The following is a 17,378-nucleotide window of genomic DNA, read 5'->3' as shown; positions in this document are numbered from 1 at the left end:
TACAGTCCTTAACCTAATCTTACGAATGCTTCACAGCCAATCAAAATATTTTGCTTTAATCTTTGCACAAACAAAATGTCCACAGTTTACTTCAATTTATGCATGAACAAAAGATAGTGCTGCCCTTGCTGCTGACTGGTCTTGTGTGGCCACAAAGGGATTAACTGCCGTGATTTCTTTGTACATTCAATGTACATAAGGCCACATTATTATGTTTATTTTGAGTAATTTGAAATAATACATTTAAAATTCTAAACCTGAGATTGAATACAAATGAACAAATCAATAAATCAAAAACATCTGTGAATTCAAAATTGATTACAATGTTTAACAGGTATGCAATTTTCTTTTTCAATTATGAAATTAAGATCATTATCTGTACATCACAAAGAGACCACTAAGTTTTTTTGTCAGTTCATCAGTCTCTTTTTGCAGGGTCAGGGAACAGTAACACAATACCATCTAATTCTTTGTACAAGACTAACAATAACATATATATTCAACTAATTTTCATAAGAGAAGAAGAAAAAACCCTAACGCCATTTTATCTGTTTGAATCCCTTCAGTGCTTGGACCACTACTTAAAAAGTCCTTTTCTGTTGAGAAGGTGCACGTTGATGTTCTGACATTCATAAGAAAATGATTAAGAAGAATATGTAGAGGTAGTCAGGTTCTTTGTTGTAACTAAATGATGTACTCATTTGATTTCTTAAAACAAAAGCAAATTACCTTGCTTTCCCCTTCACATTGTTTTGACCAGGACATTGGAGGGGACATAACTCTTTCTGTGAATTTGTGGTTTAGAAGTGTCAGAGGCTTGTATGAAATTCCTGAGTTAAAAGCTGAGCATGTTTATAACAGTTGGTAACTTTACAATCAATATTACACTAATGCTGATGCTTTATGACACAGAAATTGTCCACAGAAAATGCAAATAAAGACTTCACTAAAGGACAACCAACTCTACAAAACATTCCTGTCTGACTCTATAGTCTAACTTTTCTTTGAAGTCTATTCTTTTAAGTCTTCCTATATATATGGTTATCAACTTTGAGCCAGTCATTAGAAAGATGACACCAGTCCAGCAAAATCTCCTATGGTAGCATAATCACCATTTTAGAATGTACAAGCAATGCATATGCCTTACTTTATGTAAAGAGAAAAGTTGCATCATTTATCACTATTGTCATTTTTTTATCCTTAATTTCCTTTTGTCTTCACAAATAGGCCCATGTGTGTGTTGAAAAGATAAATTTAGTTAACAATGCAGGCCGCTATGAATCCAGTAAAAATAAGGACACTGTTTCACAATGTGACTTTCTGTATTGTAAATTGAACCATGCAGCGTCTTCATGGTATTGATAATGGACATATTCAGTATCCTACAGCTGATCGGTAATCTGGATTTTAATACTTGAATAAAAAAAATCATCATATACCTGAATGGTTTTTTTAACCTCTAAACAATCAAGAGCAATAGAATTTTGTTTTAAATTAGTTGAATTTTTTACTTAAAATTGTTGCTGGTTTTAAATCACAATCCTAGTTATCAGACCAAAGTCATAGACTTGCTCTTCTACCTGGCGTATTGGCAGTGACATGTGGATTGTATGTTGAGGGGAGGTAACTGTGTGATAAAACTTTACTGCAATCTAAAACACTGAACTCTCATGAGGCTTAATTTACACCACAATTTAACTTATACTGCATAAATATAACCTTAAAAAGTCATTCAAAATTAAAAGTGATATGATGAAAACTCTTGTAATAATATGCAAATCAGGTTATTTAAAAAGAATGAATTTTTTTCACAGCTTTTTTCACAAACAATTTTAACAAATATACAACATATATCGTCACTTGGACATATTTGTGTCACTTTCCTTCTGTCATTTCCACATAACATTTTGGTACATTTAGTCCCAGTTTAACCCTTTTTTCAATGAAATTCTCAAGAGATACTTCCCTAAATCCATAAGAAAGATCAAATATGGAAGGTAAGGAGTTTCCTTACAATCCATCCTTTCTATGGGAATTTCACAGGGAATTCTCTGCAGACTGTACATCACCTGGGGAGGATTCAGAATGTTACAACTAAAAACGTAAAAACTCAAAAAGATTAAAAATATTGTACAGTGTGAAATCAGAATAATTATGTTATTTTTGGAGTGGGAAATAAAAAGTAAAAGTTTGAATTTTAAAATGCATCATCTCATTACAAATTGATAATGTGCAGTTCTAACCTCCTCCACGGTCTGCCCTTGATAACATACATTTAAAAAGAAATCAATTTCAACTCAACATATTATTGAGTGAAAATAAGAAAGAATAATGATAAAAAGTGTGGGTTTTTTTATCCTTTCTATTAAAAAAGAATTATTTTAAGATGTTATCAGTGACAGCACTTTTTACAGAACAAGAAAACTGTGACACAACTGAATACAGAATAATTAACATCAAACAAGTACTAGCTAATCATTCTCTCCTGTTGCTATTTACAAATGCTGGAGAAATAAATTATGTTTCTTAATGAATAAACAAATATACAAGGGTCTGAATTGCTCCTCTTTCGACACATAATTTAAAATGTCTAAAGATGGAATTAGGAGAGGGGTGATTTTCTTGTCTGGTTAAAATTGGAAAATAGTTACATATGGCTTCACGAGTTTTAATTTGATTGTAGATAGAAATATGTACATGGGTGTTCATATAGAAATCAAAATACGTACACGATAAGTACGATGTCAATGTTTGTCGTTTTTATAAAAGATCCACATCCAAGGTCCTTAGCATCAGCACTAAGAATCATATTGTGCTCTGCTATACTTATCAACATATTTTCATCCAAATTCTTTAATTTAGATAAAACAATTCACACCTTGTATTTGATTTGTAACCATTGTAAATCTGTCTTATTACATGAGGTATATAGATTATGCCATTTACATGAGGTATATTAAAATTAGTTTCTAAGTTTAACCAGACAGAAGGGATACAACAACAACTGTACATATTAATTACATATGACACATAACTAGATGAAGGTTGAGCTCCAAGAATAGCATTTATCATCCGACACTGTTCTACTGGTTGTATCAACACTGGTGAGGTGGATGGGAGGAAGGGAAATCGAAAGAGAAAAACATGTTTATAACAAGTAAATGTATGAGGTATTCATGTCAAATATCATTGATGATGATGATGATGATGATGATGATGATGGTAATGATGATGATGGTGATATGATGATATGATGATGAAGACGATCATAAAAATGATAATGAAGAAGAAGAAGAAAATGATGATGATGAGATGATGATGATGATGGTGATGATGATGGTGATATGATGATATGATGATGATATGATGATGATGATGAGCACTCATATTGAAGTTAACAATGCCAAGTTCTCCCCTTTGATTTTATCACAATATTTTGGGTTGTCTAATTCCGTTATGCAGACTTGAGAGAAAAAGAGCAATTAATTACTATGGCTGCCAAGAAAAAACATCCCCAGCAGATTCTTAAAGTATTCTTTATAACAGACATGTTTTGGCAAAAGTTTGTTTAAATACCTGAATTTGATATTTCCAATACTCATAATCAGTCTGCTCTGGTATGTGATTAAAACCTAGAGAACGACAGCCACAACACAAAGCCTAGATACAATGCTCTATGTCACGGAACACGTAGATGAGTTACAACAAACACAAAACAAACTCGTGATCCAACTTGGCCACAAATACATATAAAACAGTTTATCAACTAGACCCCTGTTCAAATACCAACCAACGTCTATGAACACTTGTTCAACAGGTTCAGAAAGTCTTGAACAATTTTAAATGTTGAATTGATGAACAATAACATGAACATGGTATCTTATGAGAATGATCCTAAAAACATTATGTATAGATAATAACGTAATTCTTACGGCAATATGCACTAAAAAAAATTCTCCTGACCCATAGTGATCCACAGAGTTAATAATATATTTCTGAAGATTTCTTTAAATTGAAAATGTTTTGACTATATAAAACATGCCCTTTAATATCAGGTCAGGACCACTATTTCAGACAATGAAACTTAAAAAAAAAAAAAATTTACTTGGCAGCTAATTATCCTGATGAACAATGACATCTAGATACTGCTTTGCACAATTTGTTTCTGTCATTAAGAATAAGTTTCTTCCTCTGAAATGCTATTTTCCCCTCTTCATATTCAACAGTTCCTTACACTTAGCATTACAGCTGCTATAATGCTTGAATCCCTGGACCCATTGTTCATCCGTGTATCAGAATTGTCTGTTCTGCACCTCTTGTACGTCTGTCACCTGTATAACTGGTCGTCTCCTCTGTATATAATGAGAGAGGCGAAATCCCACATTGTCATATAGCTCCTGAGGTGGGATGTGATTCATAATACACAACAATTAAATCACAAAACTCTATAATTCATTAAAGCGTCTATTGTCGCTGTAGCATTATGATTTGAGAAGCTCTATATATATGTAGGTACTGTAGTGTCCTTTTTCACTAGTTACAACCTTGGCTTTCACCCTCGTTTCCCCAGCATTGTCAATAAATCCATTCTCTTGCCTCTAAAAATCTGTTGTGTAATGTACAGCCCTACCCTAACCCTTCCCCTTTGACTTGCACTGCCCTTCCCTTTCCCTCCCTTGTCCCTTTTGTACTGCCATTACTTTCCCCTCCCCACTTTGGCAGAGTTTGAGCTACGATGAGATGGTGGATATTTGGTAGTGGGTTGTTTCCTGGTTGGGACAGAGTAGGTGGTTAGTTGAGTTAGATACGTTGAGTGTGCGACCAATCTGTAGGAGACGTTCGTGGACACAATCAGCCGACACCCGTGCCTCTGCATCCTGATCCCAACATTCCTCTATAGTGGGGATCAGTGCCTCCAGTCCCTGTAATGTTAAATGAAGAATAGTTATCTCCAGTAGTAAACTACACACAGTTTTTTTTTATCTTATCCTACAAGGTCATGAATCTTGTTAAAGGTTATTAACCTGACTAAGGCATTTCAAGTCTTCAAGTGAAAATTTATTTTAAAAAAAATCAAAATTGAACTCTTTACAGTATAGTATAAAGATATTTAGAAAGTCGGATCTTCTGTAAATGACCGAATGATTGTGTTTGAGTACTGAAATGACATCGTGTGGCAATGTAAGTACTATATTTATAATTGGCCCAAAATACATTTCATAAATAAATGTGCTTATTTTAAATTAAAGTATTGAAAGCATTTTTCTCCCACAAGTTTTTACCCAGACATTTGTCCAAACAGATTCTAGCTCTAAATTACACATTATACATTGTCCAACAAATTTGTACTCATAGAAGATTGATCATTGAGATATCATAGCTTGTTTCTTAATTGTTCTAAAATCATTGAAGTAACTTGTGTGGATGGGTGATGATGGTTGTCATTCCAAACTCACCACGTGTCGCATCCAATAATCCTTTATGGTGGGACGAATCTTCTTCATCACCACCAACTCCTGCATATCTTCAAGTGTTGGGTGTGAGCCAATCTCCTCCTCGTACGGCAGCTGGTAGTCCTCCACTGGGCCATCTGATCCTGAACACCGTGACAGGAGTTCCCACATCACAAGGCCACATGCGTACATGTCAATACGCAAGAAAGCATCTCTGTTAAAACTGATTGCACCTTCCAAAACTTCTGGAGCCATGTAACGCCTTGTCCCCACCTGAAGTTATTGAATAATACATATTTTTCTACAATTATTATTATGATTATTACATTCTTAACGGCCCATAAACAAGCAAAAGGTCATAAGAGCCATCGACCGGTAAAACGCACCGCGATTCAAAAAGGAAATAACATCAAATAACATCACATTGAAAGGTAAAAGACAAATGCTAAAAATTTTATATAGGTATATCATCACAAAAGATTAAAATGGTATGTTATAATGTATTATAAAGACCAACATCTTTCAGACAACCTAGAATTTTACAAATCTCAACAGTTTCAAAAAATGGTCTTTAGACTTGTAACATTAAATTCTCAAGCAGACAGAAGGTCAATGCAGTCCAATAAAAAATGTTTAACAGTGAATGGCTCATCACATCCTATGCACCGAGGTTTATATTCGCCTTTTAAATGTATATGAATGTGTAAGGTATGTATGGCTCATCTGAAGACGGGCAAGAACAACTTGGTCTTGGTAGTTGTTTCTGTAGCATGGAGACCAATCACCGATGCACAAAAAACAGATATAAACAAATGGAGGAAGGGGCCTGGGGAGCCTGCACTGCTTAATGCTTCTCACAGAAACATTAACATTTCATATATTTATTGATATGATGTTAAATACCTGAAATTTACAAGCTACATATCTTGATTCTTTTGTCTTTTTGTTACTCAGAGGAGCTTTAAAAATTTGATTCCTGTGAACTATACCATGGTTCGAGGCAATTTCCCAAGAACCTACAAGCAACTTTTTGGTTGATTAGAAGTTATTTGAAGATTTTAAATTTGACCCGTGACCTTAAAGATGGGGCAGTGGGAAGTGTTGACACCCATTGCCACATCACAACACATCTAAGAAAACATTTTTGAAAAAAATCTTAAGTATATAGATTTATAATTATCACAGGAATATCTTAAATCAATTTTTTCTCAGCCAAGACATGACAAAATTTGACTAACTTTATGTTAAAACACACAGTGAATTTTCTAACAAAATGCAAGCTTAAAACACACATACCAAACCATGGGTTTCTCCTGGGCTTTTGCCTGGTTCAAACTTGATTGCCAAACCCAGATCAGCAATACAAGTAGTCAAGTCGTCTTTCAAGAGCACATTCTTACTCTTGAAATCCCGATGAGCTATAGATGGCTTTCCTTCCATCCCACGAGCTGGTGGGATCTCATCATGCAAATATGCCAAGCCATTGGTCATGGTTTCTGCAATCTTGCAGAGCTCACTCCAAGTGATGGTATTGCCTTTGAGGTAGTCTGACAGCGATCCATATTCATGGAACACCGAGATCAGCCAGAGATTCTCATCACGCTTTTCCGCACCAATAAACGCAAGTAGATTTTCATGCTTCATGTGAGGTAGCTTATAGATCTCCTGTTCAGTCATCCAGGATGAGCGTTCCTTAAATGGCATGATTTTGACAGCTACAACTTGATCACTCATGACCCCTTTCCAGACAACTCCAAAACGTCCATGTGCCCGGACCTCTTCCAGTTGTACTGGGCGAAGAGGATGTGGTGAAGGAGGAAGATCAAGCTCCGGGTCACCCGTGGAGAGTTGGTGATGCTGCATGTATCTACCAACATAACAGTACATGGTCATACTATAAATTAAACCAAAGCACAACAAAGATCATTTCATACTAAACACCATATTTAAACTATATTCCTTTTTAAAATTGTAAAGGTAAAATTTCAACACTGAAACCATATTTTTTTCAGTTTTTTCATGTTTTTGTTAATTCTGTTTTATGTTTTTGTTAATTCAGTTTTCATATAAGTTTTGTACATTCTGTTTTCATTTAAGTTTTGTACATTCTGTCTTCATTGAAGTTTTGTACATTCTGTTTTCATTGAAGTTTTGTACATTCTGTTTTCATTGAAGTTTCATACATTCTGTTTTCATTAAAAGTTTCATACATTCTGTTTTCATTAAAAGTTTTGTACATTCTGTTTTCATTAAAAGTTTTGTACATTCTGTTTTCATTTAAGTTTTGTACATTCTGTTTTCATTAAAAGTTTTGTACATTCTGTTTTCATTTCAGTTTTGTACATTCTGTTTTCATTAAAAGTTTTGTACATTCTGTTTTCATTAAAAGTTTTGTACATTCTGTTTTCATTGAAGTTTTGTACATTCTGTTTTCATTTAAGTTTTGTACATTCTGTTTTCATTAAAAGTTTTGTACATTCTGTTTTCATTTAAGTTTTGTACATTCTGTTTTCATTAAAAGTTTTGTACATTCTGTTTTCATTAAAAGTTTTGTACATTCTGTTTCCATTTCAGTTTTGTACATTCTGTTTTCATTAAAAGTTCTGTACATTCTGTTTTCATTGAAGTTTTGTACATTCTGTTTTCATTAAAAGTTTTGTACATTCTGTTTTCATTAAAAGTTTTGTACATTCTGTTTTCATTGAAGTTTTGTACATTCTGTTTTCATTAAAAGTTTTGGACATTCTCTTTTCATTAAAAGTTCTGTACATTCTGTTTTCATTAAAAGTTTTGTATATTCTGTTTTCATTAAAAGTTCTGTACATTCTCTTTTCATTAAAAGTTCTGTACATTCTGTTTTCATTAAAAGTTTTGGACATTCTCTTTTCATTAAAAGTTCTGTACATTCTGTTTTCATTAAAAGTTTTGTACATTCTGTTTTCATTAAAAGTTTTGTACATTCTGTTTTCATTGAAGTTTTGTACATTCTGTTTTCATTAAAAGTTTTGGACATTCTCTTTTCATTAAAAGTTCTGTACATTCTGTTTTCATTAAAAGTTTTGTACATTCTGTTTCCATTTCAGTTTTGTACATTCTGTTTTCATTAAAAGTTCTGTACATTCTGTTTTCATTGAAGTTTTGTACATTCTGTTTTCATTAAAAGTTTTGTACATTCTGTTTTCATTAAAAGTTTTGTACATTCTGTTTTCATTGAAGTTTTGTACATTCTGTTTTCATTAAAAGTTTTGGACATTCTCTTTTCATTAAAAGTTCTGTACATTCTGTTTTCATTAAAAGTTTTGTATATTCTGTTTTCATTAAAAGTTCTGTACATTCTCTTTTCATTAAAAGTTCTGTACATTCTGTTTTCATTAAAAGTTTTGGACATTCTCTTTTCATTAAAAGTTCTGTACATTCTGTTTTCATTAAAAGTTTTGTACATTCTGTTTTCATTAAAAGTTTTGTACATTCTGTTTTCATTGAAGTTTTGTACATTCTGTTTTCATTAAAAGTTTTGGACATTCTCTTTTCATTAAAAGTTCTGTACATTCTGTTTTCATTAAAAGTTTTGTACATTCTGTTTTCATTAAAAGTTTTTGCATTCTGTTTTCATTTAAGTTTTGTACCTTGTGTTTTCATTAAAAGTTTTGTACATTCTGTTTTCATTAAAAGTTTTGTACGTTCTGTTTTCATATAAGTTTTGTACATTCTGTTTTCATTAAAAGTTTTGTACATTCTGTTTTCATTAAAAGTTTTGTATGTTCTGTTTTCATTGAAGTTTTGTACATTCTGTTTTCATTAAAAGTTTTGTACATTCTGTTTTCATTAAAAGTTTTGTAAATTCTGTTTTCATTAAAAGTTTTGTACATTCTGTTTTCATTAAAAGTTTTGTACATTCTGTTTTCATTAAAAGTTTTGTATGTTCTGTTTTCATTGAAGTTTTGTACATTCTGTTTTCATTAAAAGTTTTGTACATTCTGTTTTCATTAAAAGTTTTGTACATTCTGTTTTCATTAAAAGTTTTGTACATTCTGTTTTCATTAAAAGTTTTGTATATTCTGTTTTTATTAAAAGTTTTGTACATTCTGTTTTCATTTAAGTTTTGTACATTCTGTTTTCATTAAAAGTTTTGTACATTCTGTTTTCATTAAAAGTTTTGTACGTTCTGTTTTCATTTAAGTTTTGTACATTCTGTTTTCATTGAAAGTTCTGTACATTCTGTTTTCATTTAAGTTTTGTACATTCTCTTTATTCTGAGATTTATGCTGTAAATGTTTGTTTAATATGTCGTAAGTTGTTCAAATGTAACAGACAGCACTGTTTCCATTCCATTCGCCCCTTCCCTCTACCAAGAACAGCAGTTACCCTTAAACCTAGTTTGTTTGTTGACTGGGTGAAGCAGGTATGTCACATAATCAATTCCAAGTAGGGTATCACTACAGATATCACTACAGGTGGGGTGTCACTACAGGTAGGACTACAGGTAGGGTATCACTACAGGCGGGCTATCACTACAGGTGGGGTATCACTACAGGTAGGGTACCACTACAGGTAGGGTATCACTACAGGTATCACTACAGGTGGGGTATCACTACAGGTATCACTACAGGTGGGGTATCACTACAGGTATCACTACAGGTGGGGTATCACTACAGGTATCACTACAGGTATCACAACAAGTATCACTAGAGGTGGGGTATCACTACAGGTATCACTACATATATCACTACAGGTATCACCACATATAAAATTACAGGTATCACTACAGGTGGGGTATCACTACAGGTAGGGTATAACTACAGGTAGGGTATAACTACAGGTAGGGTATCACTACAGGTGGGCTATCACTACAGGTGGGGTATCACTACAGGTAGGGTATCACTACAGGTAGGGTATCACTACAGGTGGGCTATCACTACAGGTGGGGTATCACTACAGGTAGGGTATCACTACAGGTAGGGTATCACTACAGGTGGGCTATCACTACAGGTGGGCTATCACTACAGGTAGGGTATCACTACAGGTAGGGTATCACTACAGGTAGGGTATCACTACAGGTATCACTACATATATCACTACAGGTGGGGTATCACTACAGGTAGGGTATCCCTACAGGTGGGGTAACACTACAGGTATCACAACAGGTGGGGTATCACTACAGGTAGGGTATCACTACAGATAGGGTATCACTACATATATCACTACAGGTGGGGTATCACTACAGGTAGGGTATCCCTACAGGTGGGGTATCACTACAGGTATCACAACAGGTGGGGTATCACTACAGGTAGGGTATCACTATAGATAGGGTATCACTACAGGTATCACTACAGGTAGGGTATCACTACAGGTGGGGTATCACTTCAAGTGGGGTATAACTACAGATAGGGTATCACTACAGGTATCACTACAGGTGGGGTATCACTACAGATAGGGTATCACTACAGGTATCACTACAGGTGGGGTATCACTACAGGTAGGGTATCACTACAGGTATCACTACATACATCACTACAGGTGGGGTATCACTACAGGTATCACTACAGGTGGGGTATCACTACAGGTAGGGTATCACTCCAGGTAGGGTATCACTACAGGTGAGGTATCACTACAGGTAGGGTATCACTACAGGTATCACTACATACATCACTACAGGTGGGGTATCACTACAGGTATCACTACAGGTAGGGTATCACTACAGGTATCACTACAGGTAGGGTATCACTACAAGTGGGGTATCACTTCAGGTAGGGTATCACTACAGGTGGGGTATCACTACAGGTAGGGTATCAATACAGGTAGGGTATCACTACAGGTAGGGTATCACTACAGTTGGGTATCACTACAGGTATCACTACAGGTGGGGTATCACTACAGGTGGGGTATCACTACAGGTAGGGTATCACTACAGATATCACTACAGGTAGGGCTCGCGCTGGCGATCGCCAATGGCGCCATTGGCAAAAGTGAAATGAGATTGGCGATTTCAAATTTCTATTGGCGAAAATGCCGATTAGAGACATTTCCAGTCACTGATGACTGTATAGAGAAAAATCAGTGGCGTTTAACTTATTTGTAACGAGTGACACAGGTAAATTTTGCTCCGACATCGTTGTGTACTACACGGTCACGGCTGACTGACTTCCGCAGCTGGGGCAAGGTCAGCTATCGGAACTCTTTTGTGTTTTGACAGCAACGTTTACCTGTCTAAACAGCAACATCGCCAATTATCCAATGATGTCTCCATTGTCTCAATCCGAGATAGCCTCTGCCGTGAACAATAAGGTAAGTTAGCTGAAGGAAAGATGTTGTTTTATCGGGAATTGGCTTACGGTAGGTCGATCATTAGGTGTGTCGATGTCGTTAATTGGGCACGAGTTTGTGATTTCTGCAGACATAACTTAGTAAACTAGTGTATTTGAAAGGGCCCGAAATAGGCTTCTTAACCTTTTTGATCGACTATTAAAATAACAAGAAACATAAGTATAATTTTGTTGTTTTTACACTATGTTGCCGATTTTGTTTTATATTTTTGTACAAATTTTGGTCACATCAGATTTGGCCCTTCACTAAGATAGATCGTTAGATGAAATGGGAAAACGTAAACTACCCTTTAGTGATAGGGATGGGAAAGTACCCAGATTGTCATCATTTGGTTTTAAGACACCATCTATTGAAAAGGAAAATGACAGCCCTGATCAGGTTACTAACAAGGGCAGTAGTTCAAGAAAGTTTCTAAATAGTTGAAAAATTGGCAGGCCATGGCTAAAATATGACCCAGAGCAAAAGCTCATGTTTTGTGACATACGTATGAAGGCATTAGTTAGAAATAGTTTCACTGATGGCTGCAGTAAGAAAGAGTGCTTGGTTAAGCATGAGAAAGGATCAGGTATATACAACTATTCATCATTTATGAACAGAAAATTATGTAAATTTAGATTAAGTAATTCAGAAATACTAAACAGCCTGGAGGATGGTACAATGTAGTTACTCATTACAGCCTGCTTGGCACATGAATTAGAAACACAATCTTTTAGTTTAACGATTATGTCTTTATTATCTCTGAAGTGTTTTTAAGAGATATATTACTTAGGAAGTTACTGTAATAAGTATAATACTTTGATGGTGTAAAATAAGGTTCGATGTAATCCTGTGTCTCTCTGCAAACGTCCAATTCTATTCTAAATTTTATTTTCAATTTTACAGATGAGAACTCTGACTCTGCTGCTTTGGCAATACAACAGCAAACTGTCGAGATGCAGAAGGCCTGTAATAATTTCATGTTTATAAACTCTTTTACCATATACTGTATTATGTTTGATGTATTGTTGTTAAAACAGTGAATAAATAATGTAATTATATAATTAGCATATGTGTTATTATTATATGAGGGAATTAAGGGCTCGTCGGGTGAGGATGAGGGCGAGTTCCGGAATCTGTTCGCGCGCTTATAGCAAAAAAAATTTGGTTTGGCGAAACTGAATTTTGACCCAGAGCTAGCCCTGACAGGTATCACTACAGGTAGGGTATCACTACAAGTGGGGTATCACTTCAGGTAGGGTATCACTACAGGTGGGGTATCACTACAGGTAGGGTATCACTACAGTTGGGTATCACTACAGGTATCACTACAGGTTGGGTATCACTACAGGTGGGGTATCACTACAGGTAGGGTATCACTACAGATATCACTACAGGTATCACTACAGATATCACTACAGGTATCACTACAGGTGGGGTATCACTACAGTTAGGGTATCACTACATGAAATGAAACATGAAATGATATTCTTTATACACGCTACTGCAGAAATGCCATTACTCCGAACCTATAGCTTGCTGAAAACGAAATTTTAAGATCTCAACTCACTTAACCCAAGAATTCTTGACTATAGGTCAGTCAATTATTTGAACAAATTGGTAGCAATTCATCCACTTATATTAAAGAATCAACAGCCTGGACCTTTTTGTTATTGAGAGTACAGAGAAATCGTCATATTTGTATGTGTTGTATTTTGAAGCTTTCCATCACAGACTGAAGTTGGTCAACCCATCCAGACTTCTATCACCATATCTTCAGAACAAGAACATCAAACAATCTAAGTCAGTCACAGATGCTGGGTCACAGATAGGTCAAGGTGCTACAGGAGTAATGGTCAACTGTAGTTACCAATTAGTGCGACTCATTTATCAGAGAAGCTTTTCATTATCATAAGTACAGCTGGAAAGTATGCTAGCAGGTCAGAGCCAGATTACTAATGTCTGTATATGGTGAGGGACATGTATTTGGATGGCACAGTGGTAACACACTCGCCTTTCACCTCGACCACCCCCCACCCCACCCCGGGGTTCGATTCCCAGAACAAACCTGACAGGGTACATGTTTATACACTTCTGAGTAACATGTACATGGGAAATTACAAGGGAGAATGTTGTACCACAGTATAGCTACATATAACATTATTTTTGTGAGGAACTTGAACAGTTATCGTTCTGTGTTGTACAGCGGCAACAAATGAACTCAGTTTACTTACATGAAAAGATTTGAGTGTGAGGTTATTTTGTGTATAATTAATTGTAGATATGTTTTGTATATTTACAGTGTTACTGTAATCATTTCAAAAAACCTCAAACCAACACCTGTCCTACTGTGCAGTTTTTACAAACTGGGCATCTTTAGATCCTGTTACAAATGCATACAACGAACTGGAACCAAACCACTGCCTAAGAATATGGTCTTTTTACCTGTTTTCTTTGAAGTAGAATCTCCACATGAAAAAGACGCCAATGATGATTATGACGAGGACAATAATAGGAACTATGGAGTAAAGTAGAGTTTTTAATAATTTATCCTCTGGCGGATTTGTCTTTGTTGATGAGGTATCTGCCAAAAAAGAAAAACAATTGCATTAAGAATTTAAACAGATCACCAACAAAATGCAAACAAGCTGCTCAACAGATGTCTACTTGAAATTCTTACATTATTTTGACTTACATCCAGAATGACATGTCATCATGTTCACCAATTAAGTATCTATAGCATGATATTCTTAAAAAATTGAGACAATATTTCAAAGGGAAATACATACCTGCCAACTTTCCAAAATTCTCACGAGAAAAATTGTTTACAGACTGACAGACCACAGACTGAAGGACCACAAACACTGAGTGATTTAAATAGCCCACCATCATCATTGGTATTGATTGAGGAGTGCTTGCATACTGTTTCATCATAAAGATTGTTTTTCAAACCATTTTCTTGCTGAATTTGTTATTTGACTGAATTCGTAGTATAAACCTAGTATAAACATGGTTATAACTACTTAATTATCTGTAAAATGACCTCATCTTAACCAACCATTTACCAGGGTCCATCCCTCAGTCACCAAGCTAGGCCCTGATTATGTGGCTAGGTGGTCAGCCTCCAATTTGAAAAACTAGCAAGGTCAGTGAATAAGACATGTCATTATATATGTATACAACACTTTAGAAACAAATGACCTACCTGTACCTATAGTGCTGGGTGTGGTGGTGGGAGGGTAGTTCATTGGTGTAATGTCTTGATTACACAGGGGTTTGTTACAACAACAGAATAGCACACTTGTGATTTCCTGACTCTGGATGCAGTTTTCCTGATCACACATATCCTTGTCTGTCCAGCAGCCCTGTCTCATAATGTCTATACCATTGGAGGTGTTACGCCATGCCGAGAAACAGTGTGGCATTTCCGCATCACATTCCTGAACTGTTTCGCAGTGCTCAATGCTACTGTTACATCGATCTTTATACACAACACAGCGTAACTTTGGCACTTCAGACGTCTTTCCCTCAATAGTTGATCCAGCTGTCAAAGAAAAAACACCATAAATGAAATTTATAGCATATGCTAATGAGATCTGCTGAGCCATGCCAATTTAACAGTAATGGATCGTGTTGAAAGCAAGTTGAAGGTTCAATGTGTACCATAACCCACATAACCTGATGTTTGTTTTGTGTCACAAAAGATACTTCACATTTACATTACCATGTGATGTTCTTACAATAGTGCTGTTGTTCTGGCCATCGCTTCTTGGTTTCTCTCAATTAGATATTTTCCTAATTTGACATTTTTGAAATGCCATTTTTAATATTAAATGTTGAGGGTCATTTTAACAGAAAATATGTACATCATTTCATTTTAACTTGTCAAAATTAACTCAAAATCCTTGATGCTCTAGGGATTCTCTGCACCTCTGGAACATGGCATGGCAAAATTGAAGGTTCCATTTGCAACACTTTGTGTACAAGACGAAAAGACTAGTTTGATCTTTGTTGTACATCAAATGAATCTCGAGACCGCATAACGTTGTAATGGCTTTGAAGTTGGGTCTCTTCTTTGTAATCTCCAAAGTCTGTTTTTGTCAGGTTTTTTTCTGGAACCCTCTCCAGCCTAATCAAATTGATTAGCTTATCAATTTTGCCATGACATGTTCCAGGAATGTAGGGAACGAAAGTGATTGTAACCCCTGGAATATCAAGGATGTGTGGATTTGACACTTTATTCAAAAGATTAGATGGTTTGTACTAGGAAAATGTCATCTCTAAATAAGATATATAATGTCATTCATTCTAGAGTTGCAAAATGATATGTTTAATAAAGTGTCTACTTACTTCTCATAAACCTTAAGGTAAGCTTTAAGACCATCAACATGTAGGAAGAATTTACTTCGATTTAGTTATTTAAGTGTTGTATTCTACCAAAACAGCTAGGATTGATGAATGTCAAAAGAGTAATTCTATCAATATTAAGTCTTCTCATAATCAGACACCTACATTTCAGAATATCACCATCTTTGATCTTTACTTGATTTTGCATTTTGGTCAAAGTTTTACAGCTCAAAACAATACATACGACAAAAATATTGCTGTTGAATGGTTCATTTAATAAAATATGACTAAAATATCTGGTGTCACATATCTGTTACTGAGTTCGGTACGGTTATAGTGGGGTTTGTCCCTGGCCGGGTCAAATACACGATACATACAGGCTTGACATTACCGTTTTGCTACTGCTGTATCCAAAGACTACCTCATACTGATGGGGCAATTACCTTTTCTAACACATAAACAATGAAGTTAAACCTATCAAAGACCTTACAATGCTGATCGGATGAACTTACCACTTATTTGAAACGATAGTGCGAGACTGAAAACACAAAAGATCGAGCAGAGCCTCGGAAACAAGTTGTGCGAGTTCATGGTTCAGCTCGGATATCGATCCCTTCTGCAATAAGAAAACAAATAAATATTCTTTCTTATTGCAGAATACGAGTCTCTAGATGATCTTTTGAAGTCATATTAAGGGCTGTCTCCTTAATCTTCGTTGTTCAATATAAATTTCCGTTTTTTTCTGCACGCAATGCCGAAAACTCTGTTTACTTTTATTCCAATATGGCCGACACCACTTGGAGTTGCCCGGATGTTGTTAATTTTTAGGTTGAAACTAAACAACAAAAGACGAAAAGGATTTCCGGCAATGTTAACCCGTTTGACCCACGGTAAAAAAAAAACATGTCGAAAAAATATTATTTACGTCAGAGGTGCGAACTGTCCCATTCAAACGAACTTGAAATGGAATCATTGTTACTATATACCCATAAACATAAATTACATGGTGACTAAACAATCGCTTTGGAAAGGTTTTCAATCCATTCCCATTTAAATGGCCCGAAAGCTTTCGTGTCGAAACTTGTATATAGTTAATGAAAATTGACATAATTGTGGTCCCAACACGCACATAAAAAATAGATAGTTTGTTTCGAAGTAACATTGCACAATTCTAATTTAAGAAGTAATTTGGTGGAGATACATTTATATGGTAGATGCAAGACCACTCTCCTCAGTTTTAATGAGTGTATTTATAAATAAACAACTTAATAAGTAATA

General features: G+C 35.2%; 1 protein-coding gene across 1 annotated transcript; it reads right to left on the bottom strand.

The window, feature by feature from the left end:
• Positions 1-4,684: 4,684 nt before the first annotated feature.
• LOC132555238 (activin receptor type-2B-like) lies at positions 4,685-16,775 on the bottom strand. The gene is made up of 6 exons (XM_060219589.1): positions 16,613-16,775; positions 14,959-15,297; positions 14,199-14,337; positions 6,750-7,320; positions 5,457-5,726; positions 4,685-4,922 (listed from the first exon to the last, which is right to left on the bottom strand). The coding sequence occupies exons 1-6, from the start codon at positions 16,689-16,691 to the stop codon at positions 4,731-4,733; spliced, it is 1,590 nt and encodes a 529-aa protein (XP_060075572.1). The 5' UTR covers positions 16,692-16,775; the 3' UTR covers positions 4,685-4,730.
• Between the last annotated feature and the right edge of the window lie 603 nt (positions 16,776-17,378).

This window comes from Ylistrum balloti, unplaced genomic scaffold (genome assembly GCF_031769215.1).
Source record: "Ylistrum balloti isolate Yb309-2 unplaced genomic scaffold, AGI_CSIRO_Ybal_v1 Utg370464, whole genome shotgun sequence".
NCBI classification, from domain to species: Eukaryota; Metazoa; Mollusca; class Bivalvia; order Pectinida; family Pectinidae; genus Ylistrum; species Ylistrum balloti.
Note: the sequence above shows the minus strand (reverse complement) of the source record. Positions and strands in the feature narration are given on the sequence as shown.